This window comes from Pangasianodon hypophthalmus, chromosome 14 (genome assembly GCF_027358585.1).
Source record: "Pangasianodon hypophthalmus isolate fPanHyp1 chromosome 14, fPanHyp1.pri, whole genome shotgun sequence".
Taxonomy (NCBI): Eukaryota; Metazoa; Chordata; class Actinopteri; order Siluriformes; family Pangasiidae; genus Pangasianodon; species Pangasianodon hypophthalmus.
In genome coordinates this window covers 19,536,792-19,546,814 of record NC_069723.1, presented here as the reverse complement: position 1 = coordinate 19,546,814, position 10,023 = coordinate 19,536,792, and the positions used below count along the sequence as shown (strand labels likewise).

The following is a 10,023-nucleotide window of genomic DNA, read 5'->3' as shown; positions in this document are numbered from 1 at the left end:
GGTGTTTACATATAATCCACAAGACACAATAATAACTGAATTTACACAAATGAAACAGTTCAAAAGTTTACATATTCTTGATTCTTAATACTGTGCTGAAACCTGGATGACCTCAATTCTTCCCTTAGCATTGGCTATGTACCTAAATCTTTTAAATTAGCAGTTATCAAGCCCCTGATTAAAAAACCTGACCTCAATCCCTGTCAACTGTCCAACTACAGGCCAATATCAAACCTCCCCTTTATTTCCAAGGTCCTTGAAAAGGTTGTAGCACAGCAGCTATGCTCATACTTACATAGGAATAACATTCATGAAATGTATCAGTCAGGATTTAGGCCTCATCATAGCACAGAGACAGCACTGGTAAAAGTTGTAAATGACCTACTACTGGCCTCTGATCAGGGTTGTGTCTCCTTGCTGGTGCTGCTTGACCTTAGTGCAGCTTTTGATACCATTGATCATGCTATTCTCCTCAATAGACTAGAAAATGTAGTAGGCATTAAGGGAACAGCCCTTTCCTGGCTCAGGTCTTATTTGACTGATCGTTATCAGTTTGTAAACGTAAATGGTGACTTCTCTTCTCATGCTAAGGTAAAGTTTGGTGTTCCGCAAGGCTCTGTTTTAGGCCCACTGCTCTTTTCTTTATATATGCTACCTCTGGGCAAAATTATTCGTAAGCATGGTATTAGCTTCCACTGTTACGCTGATGACACACAGTTGTATGTTTCAGCAAAGCCAGATGACAGACACCAGCTTAATAAAGTTGAGGAATGTGTAAAAGACATTAGAAACTGGATGCTTATTAACTTTCTCTTACTTAATTCTGACAAGACAGAAGTACTTGTACTAGGACCACATGCAGCTAGAAGTAAGCTTTCTGATTACATAATAACTCTGGATGACCTTTCTGTTTCATCATGTGCAGCAGTAAAAGACCTTGGTGTGATTATCGACTCTAGTCTTTCTTTTGAAGCTCATGTAGATAATATAACTAGGATTGCTTTCTTTCATCTCAGAAATATTGCTAAAATAAGAAATATATTGTCACTACACGATGCAGAAAAATTAGTTCATGCTTTTGTTACCTCTAGGTTGGATTATTGTAATGCCTTACTGTCTGGATGTTCCAGTAGATGCATAAACAAGCTCCAGTTAGTCCAGAATGCAGCAGCGAGAGTCCTTACTAGAACCAGAAGATATGACCACATCACCCCTATCTTATCCACACTGCATTGGCTCCCAATCAAATTTCGTATTGATTATAAAATACTACTATTGACCTATAAAGCACTAAATGGTCTCGCGCCACAGTACCTGAGCGAACTTTTGGTTCAGATCAAAAGATGCAGGCTATTTGTTGGTACCTCGAATAATGCGGGCTACAGCTGGGGGTAGAGCTTTCTCATACAAAGCCCCACAGTTATGGAACAGCCTTCCACTTAGTGTTCGGGGCTCAGACACAGTCTCAGTGTTTAAGTCTAGGCTGAAAACATATTTGTTTAGTCAAGCCTTTTGTGAATAGTTTTCTTAGGTACAGGGGCAGGTCTGGAGGGTTTCACAGGCATAGAGTGTTGTGGTGAAATGGGATGTTTGGATGCTGTCGCCCCCCCACTCTCACACGTTCACTCAGGTTTGTCGACGGTGGAGTGGCTGGCTGCCTTATGTCCCAGGGTGCCCTCATGTCTGTGTTAGCTTCTGGCTCTCCCTTTCAGTTATGCTGTCATAGCTAGTCTTGCCGGAGTCCCTGCTTGCACTCTGCATGCAAAGTACATCGTGCTTAACCATTAGAGGACAAAAGCTCACCTAACAATCTCTTCCTTTCTCTCCATCTCTCTCTCTTCCTCACTCTCTGTCGAGCTACACATGCTACTTCTGAGATGCCAGTGATGCCAGTGATCCTGACCCCTTCTGCTCCTCCTCGCTGCCTGACCCATCCTGATGCCCTACTTCTGGTTGGAGTTCTCATCGGTTGAGTTCGCTCGCTGCTGCTGGGGGTGGCCCCATATGGACTGCGTGAAGAACTGTTTGGATTGCTGGGGATGGCGCCACCTGGGGGCTGTGGAGATGGCTTGGGGATCACATATGGGGAGCTGTACTGTAATGGCTTGGGACTGCGATTGCTGTAGTGGCTTTGGGGCTGCAGTTGCCACGAGCAGCTTCGTACTCAGGACTCCATCAGTGGACAGTGGATAGATTTTAACCAGCCGGACCTCTTGCAAATACTGTGATGAATTTATTGGTTGCACAATTGCACTATTTGTCCATATAGTACACAATAGAAGGGATTTATTTATAATTGCACTATCCGTTGCACCCAGATGAGGATGGGTTCCCTTTTGAGCCTGGTTCCTCTCAAGGTTTCTTCCTCATATCATCTCGGGGAGTTTTTCCTTGCCACCGTCGCCACTGGCTTGCTCATTAGGGATAAATTCACAGTGATTAATTTAAATATTTACAATATATTTTTGTGAATCCATTTATTTCTGTAAAGCTGCTTTGTGACAATGTCCATTGTTAAAAGCGCTATATAAATAAAATTGAATTGAATTGAATTGAATGACGATCAACGACTGTTTTTATGTTTCATGATAGTTGTTCATGAGTCCCTTGTTTGTCCTGAGCAGTTAAACTGCCCACTGTTCTTCAGAAAATCCTCCAGGTCCTGCACATTATTTGATTTTCCAGCATCTTCTGCATATTTGATCTCTGTTCCACAGTGTTTACATGATTATTTGATGGTTATTATTTTGTTTTAAGGTCTTTTTTTTATTTAATACTGCCCTTGAGAAGCTACATAAGATACTTACATGTTTCCCAGAAGACAAAATAATAACAATTTACACCGATCATCCTGAAACATGAATTGAAGTACCATGATATATTAGAGGAGAATTTAACCTTATCGGCCAAGAAATTGAATCTGGGGAGAAGACATTTCAACAGTCAGTGAATTACCCCAAACATACAGCCAAAATAACTCAATAATGGCTTGCATGGCCTAGCTGAGCCCCTGGTTTAAATTAAATCCCATTAAAAATTCTTTGAGGATTTTGCAAGTCAAAAGACATTATTTTTCAAGTCAAAAAATATTATTGTAATTTTATATACATACATATATATATATATATATATATATATATATATATATATATATATATATATATATATATATATATATATATACACACACACACACACACACACACTGAAGGTATATGTAAAGTATTTTTATATTTGCAAAATGTGTAAGCAATCAGAAACATAAGTATAAAGAGGACATGTATGTGTACATCCATCTATATTGGACATTTTATAAACGTTGTTATAATTCTATAAAACATTAAATATTTTCATTTGCTTTCTACATAATTAATGCAAAGTATCAGCCAATTGTTTTATTTATATTATTTCTTTCATCTACATTAAACACACACACACACACACACACACATACATACATACATTATTATTGATGCCTGTTAAAAGAATGTGAAACATTGGTTTATGAAAGTTTCACAAGAAAAAAGGGCCTTTTTTTAATATTGGTTGAATGAGACATTTATAGAAGTCAAAATCCATTGCAAATTGTTATTTTTATCAGGTAAAGCAAAACTGAATGTTTTCTATTAAAGCTATTGTTTATTAAAAGTTAAAATTTAAAGTAATGTCTGTTGTGCCTCTATTAAGTGAACATAACCTTTCGTTTTTTTAACACTATCAAGAATGCTTTTCTAATGTCTCTTGTTTTTGCCCCATATAAAATTGGATTAACAACTGGAAGGAATGTGAAAATCAACATACCGAATATCTTTCGTGTATTCGGGTGTACATTCTGAAACCGATATGAAAGTATTGCAATACTAGAAACTAGTTCATACAAAATAAATGAAATTACTTGTGCTAAACATGTGTTTACAGCCTTAATTCTAGCATCGGTTTGTGTGTGATGAAGGCAGACCTTAAGGATTTGTACATAGGAGAATAACTGAATGATCAAACTAATGCCCTGCATAAACCCTGTTATTCCTAACCCATAGATATTGTTCACAGTAAAGTCACCACCACATGACAGTTGGAGCAAAGATACATTATCACAATACACATTAACAATAAATGTCTTACATTTTGGAAATCTTGCCTGAAGGGCAAACAACACAACTATCATGACAAAATCAAGGCCCCAAGCCAGAGTTATGACACTACTAACTGTGTATGGATTCATTATCGAATTATATCTGAGTGGCTTGCATATTGCTATGTAGCGATCAAATGACATGGCTGCCAGAATAAAAAGTACACTACCTCCATACATGTGAAGCAAAAAAGCCTGTAGGACACATGTTGGATAATAGACCACACTTGTTTGGGTTACAACATCCACGAGCACCCTGGGAAATGCACATGTGATCCCTATTAGATCTGCCAGAGGAAGGCTGAACAAAATGTAAAACATTGGTTTGTGAAGACTTTGCTGAGTAACAATCAATGCTAAAATAGTTACATTACAAAATACAGCAAAAAGATATATCAAAGTTCCAGTGACAAAAACAGGATAAATAGCTTCTGGTGAGACATCAAATGTGGCAATTTGGAGGGTGAAACTAAATGTGTCATTTGAAGGTTGTAGCTCCATTCAGAATCTTTGGGGAAAAAAAAAAAAAAAAAAATATAATATCAGTTCCTGATTTGCCAGTGTGCACATGTCCCTATCATGACACCCTATTCACAATATTGATTATTTAAATCAATCCAATTACTGTCTAGCAATTATTATGTCTTTTACATTAGCCTTACCCTGTAGAAGATCTTCTAGTTGTATTGATAGAAGACAATGACACAGTACATTTATATGCATCTACAGTATGCCCTCCAAAGACCATGTGAGAGACTCACACGTCACCAGAGGATATCAGCAATCTTTACTTGAAACTGAGTAGAACTTTATCTCAAACTTTGGATGTGTAACTTATAATAGCAAATTGATTAATACACATGTTAGCTTAGAAAACATTAATTGGGTCTTTTGCATTACAGAATTTATATAATGCCTGCCAGTTTCTTTTGGGCCACCATCATTTTCATTTGTTTGATAGCTTGGCTAAAAGAGCTTCTGGAATGACTTATGTAATATCTCAATATATTTATGTCTGAGCCATGATTTCTTTGGTTATTAATTACAAAATCCAACTTAATTTATTCTTGTTTTTTGTTTTTTCAAAGCAGCAGTCTTTTCATCGTCTAGCAGCTAGACATGGCCATGTAGAATAAGCCTTCTATTCCCATCGTCAATAAAGAGATGTCTCATCATTATGAAAATATGGTAAGAGGAACAGCGCTTTGTTTTTTATGATTTTATTGGATTTTGAAAATTTCATACTGCAAGATTTTTGTTGAAGACACTTAATAATAAAATTCAGTACAGTGTGATGGTGTAATGTGACTCATGATTGCCTCACATTGTTTGGACATCTTCCAAATCGGTCCAAAAGTTTGAAAATGTTACTCTGTACTTTATCGTATACGTGATAATGCATTAAATTGCCAAAATTATTGTAATACTCTACAATGCTTGTTACTTAACAGCTATAAAGAGAGTAATGCTAACTAGTTTAATGTTTATATATGTTAGGTAAGATACAATTTATGCTAATTCAAATTGAAGCTGAAAGTGAGATGAAGCTAATTATCCAGCTAAATTAGCTAATTGGCTGCAGTGTTCACATAAATGTAACTCGGAATCACTTATGTTATATGCTATGCATTTGTCTTTAGTGTGCAATTGAGGACGCCAGTAAAAACAGTTTGTGTAATCTTCAGGGTTGCCAGGCCATGATGTTCCTGTAGAATAAGGATTTATTTATGTATTTCTTTATTGCTTACTTGCTGATTTTGTCAATGGGTTGAAGTCATCGTGTTTTGCATACCTGAAAGCAAAGATAAGTAAGTAAAAGAAATTATTAATTCTGATTGAATTTAGTTGTTTAATTATACTCGGATCTAGTCGATCCTCACAGCAGTCACAAGAGAAGGCCGGTCACTCACTGTAAAGCAGTTCCAGAAACTGCTGGGTCTGATGGCAGCTGCGTCCAATGTGATAGCTTTTGGCCGCCTGTACATGAGACCCCTACAGTGGTGGCTCAAGACCAAGGGGTTCTCCCCGAGGGGAAGCCTGCTTCACATGATCAAGGTCACGCGACGATGCCTACGTGCCTTAGACATGTTGAGGAAACCTTGGTTCTTGTCTCAGGGCCCGGTGCTGGGAGCGATCATGGCGATCATCTCCAGGTGTTTACATATAGTCCACAAGACACAATAATAACTGAATTTACACAAATGAACCAGTTCAAAAGTTTACATATTCTTGATTCTTAATACTGTGCTGAAACCTGGATGATGATCAACGACTGTTTTTATGTTTCATGATAGTTGTTCATGAGTCCCTTGTTTGTCCTGAGCAGTTAAACTGCCCACTGTTCTTCAGAAAATCCTCCAGGTCCTGCACATTATTTGATTTTCCAGCATCATCTGCATATTTGATCTCTGTTCAACAGTGTTTACATGATTATTTGATGGTTATTATTTTGTTTTAAGGTCTTTTTTTTTATTTAATACTGCCCTTGAGAAGCTACATAAGATACTTACATGTTTCCCAGAAGACAAAATAATAACAATTTACACCGATCATCCTGAAACATGAATTGAAGTACCATGATATATTAGAGGAGAATTTAACCTAATCGGCCAAGAAATTGAATCTGGGGAGAAGACATTTCAACAGTCAGTGAATTACCCCAAACATACAGCCAAAATAACTCAATAATGGCTTGCATGGCCTAGCTAAGCCCCTGGTTTAAATTAAATCCCATTAAAAATTCTTTGAGGATTTTGCAAGTCAAAAGACATTATTTTTCAAGTCAAAAAATATTATTGTAATTTTATATACATATATATATATATATATATATATATATATATATATATATATATATATATATATATATATATATACACACACACAAACACACACACACACACACACACACTGAAGGTATATGTAAAGTATTTTTATATTTGCAAAATGTGTAAGCAATCAGAAACATAATAAGTATAAAGAGGACATGTATGTGTACATCCATCTATATTGGACATTTTATCAACGCTGTTATAATGCTATAAAACATTAAATATTTTCATTTGCTTTCTACATAATTAATGCAAAGAATCAGCCAATTGTTTTATTTATATTATTTCTTTCATCTACATTAAACACACACACACACACACACACACATACATACATACACACATACATAATTATTGATGCCTGTTAAAAGAATGTGAAACATTGGTTTATGAAAGTTTCACAAGAAAAAAGGGCCTTTTTTTTAATATTGCTTGAATGAGACATTTATAGAAGTCAAAATCCATTGCAAATTGTTATTTTTATCAGGTAAAGCAAAACTGAATGTTTTCTATTAAAGCTACTGTTTATTAAAAGTTAAAATTTAAAGTAATGTCTGTTGTGCCTCTATTAAGTGAACATAACCTTTTGTTTTTTTAACACTATCAAGAATGCTTTTCTAATCTCTTTTGTTTTTGCCCCATATAAAATTGGATTAACAACTGGAAGGAATGTGAAAATCAACATACCGCATATCTTTCGTGTATTCGGGTGTACATTCTGAAACCGATATGAAAGTATTGCAATACTAGAAACTAGTTCATGCAAAATAAATGAAATTACCTGTGGTAAACATGTGTTTACAGCCTTAATTCTAGCATCGGTTTGAGTGTGATGAAGGCAGACCCTAAGGATTTGTACATAGGAGAATAACTGAATGATCAAACTAATGCCCTGCATAAACCCTGTTATTCCTAACCCATAGATATTGTTCACAGTAAAGTCACCACCACATGACAGTTGGAGCAAAGATACATTATCACAATACACATTAACAATAAATGTCTTACATTTTGGAAATCTTGCCTGAAGGGCAAACAACACAACTATCATGACAAAATCAAGGCCCCAAGCCAGAGTTATGACACTACTAACTGTGTATGGATTCATTATCGAATTATATCTGAGTGGCTTGCATATTGCTATGTAGCGATCAAATGACATGGCTGCCAGAATAAAAAGTACACTACCTCCATACATGTGAAGCAAAAAAGCCTGTAGGACACATGTTGGATAATAGACCACACTTGTTTGGGTTACAACATCCACGAGCACCCTGGGAAATGCACATGTGATCCCTATTAGATCTGCCAGAGGAAGGCTGAACAAAATGTAAAACATTGGTTTGTGAAGACTTTGCTGAGTAACAATCAATGCTAAAATAGTTACATTACAAAATACAGCAAAAAGATATATCAAAGTTCCAGTGACAAAAACAGGATAAATAGCTTCTGGTGAGACATCAAATGTGGCAATTTGGAGGGTGAAACTAAATGTGTCATTTGAAGGTTGTAGCTCCATTCAGAATCTGTGGGGAAAAAAAAAATTTAAAAATATAATATCAGTTCCTGATTTGCCAGTGTGCACATGTCCCTATCATGACACCCTATTCACAACATTGATTATTTAAATCAATCAAATTACTGTCTAGCAATTATTATGTCTTTTACATTAGCCTTACCCTGTAGATCTTCTAGTTGTATTGATAGAAGACAATGATATGGTATATTTATATGCATCTACAGTATGCCCTCCAAAGACCATGTGAGAGACTCACACGTCACCAGAGGATATCAGCAATCTTTACTTGAAACTGAGTAGAACTTTATCTCAAACTTTGGATGTGTAACTTATAATAGCAAATTGATTAATACACATGTTAGCTTAGAAAACATTAATTGGGTCTTTTGCATTACAGAATTTATATAATGCCTGCCAGTTTCTTTTGGGCCACCATCATTTTCATTTGTTTGATAGCTTGGCTAAAAGAGCTTCTGGAATGACTTATGTAATATCTCAATATATTTATGTCTGAGCCATGATTTCTTTGGTTATTAATTACAAAATCCAACTTAATTTATTCTTGTTTTTTGTTTTTTCAAAGCAGCAGTCTTTTCATCGTCTAGCAGCTAGACATGGCCATGTAGAATAAGCCTTCTATTCCCATCGTCAATAAAGAGATGTCTCATCATGATGAAAATATGGTAAGAGGAACAGCGCTTTGTTTTTTTATGATTTTATTGGATTTTGAAAATTTCATACTGCAAGATTTTTGTTGAAGACACTTAATAATAAAATTCAGTACAGTGTGATGGTGTAATGTGACTCATGATTGCCTCACATTGTTTGGACATCTTCCAAATCGGTCCAAAAGTTTGAAAATGTTACTCTGTACTTTATCGTATACGTGATAATGCATTAAATTGCCAAAATTATTGTAATACTCTACAATGCTTGTTACTTAACAGCTATAAAGAGAGTAATGCTAACTAGTTTAATGTTTATATATGTTAGGTAAGATACAATTTATGCTAATTCAAATTGAAGCTGAAAGTGAGATGAAGCTAATTATCCAGCTAAATTAGCTAATTGGCTGCAGTGTTCACATAAATGTAACTCGGAATCACTTATGTTATATGCTATGCATTTGTCTTTAGTGTGCAATTGAGGACGCCAGTAAGAACAGTTTGTGTAATCTTCAGGGTTGCCAGGCCATGATGTTCCTGTAGAATAAGGATTTATTTATGTATTTATTTATTGCTTACTTGCTGATTTTGTCAATGGGTTGAAGTCATCGTGTTTTGCATACCTGAAAGCAAAGATAAGTAAGTAAAAGAAATGATTAATTCTGATTGAATTTAGTTGTTTAATTATACTCGGATCTAGTCGATCCTCACAGCAGTCACAAGAGAAGGCCGGTCACTCACTGTAAAGCAGTTCCAGAAACTGCTGGGTCTGATGGCAGCTGCGTCCAATGTGATAGCTTTTGGCCGCCTGTACATGAGACCCCTACAGTGGTGGCTCAAGACCAAGGGGTTCTCCCCGAGGGGAAGCCTGCTTCA

General features: G+C 36.0%; 2 protein-coding genes across 2 annotated transcripts; both read right to left on the bottom strand.

Annotated features, from left to right (window-relative positions):
* Window positions 1–3,487: 3,487 nt before the first annotated feature.
* On the bottom strand, window positions 3,488–4,652 carry LOC117599105 (putative gustatory receptor clone PTE03). Its single transcript, XM_034310882.2, has one exon. It carries the CDS (start codon window positions 4,631–4,633, stop codon window positions 3,683–3,685), a length of 951 nt encoding a protein of 316 aa, XP_034166773.1. The 5' UTR covers window positions 4,634–4,652; the 3' UTR covers window positions 3,488–3,682.
* A 2,678-nt stretch (window positions 4,653–7,330) lies between these two features.
* LOC128320226 (putative gustatory receptor clone PTE03) lies at window positions 7,331–8,482 on the bottom strand. Its single transcript, XM_053239897.1, has one exon. The coding sequence runs from the start codon at window positions 8,480–8,482 to the stop codon at window positions 7,532–7,534; it is 951 nt and encodes a 316-aa protein (XP_053095872.1). The 3' UTR covers window positions 7,331–7,531.
* Between the last annotated feature and the right edge of the window lie 1,541 nt (window positions 8,483–10,023).

Coding starts and splice junctions, on each gene's coding strand:
- LOC117599105 (XM_034310882.2), bottom strand. CDS start 4,633: ATGGAGCTACAACCTTCAAATGACACATTTAGTTTCACCCTCCAAATT.
- LOC128320226 (XM_053239897.1), bottom strand. CDS start 8,482: ATGGAGCTACAACCTTCAAATGACACATTTAGTTTCACCCTCCAAATT.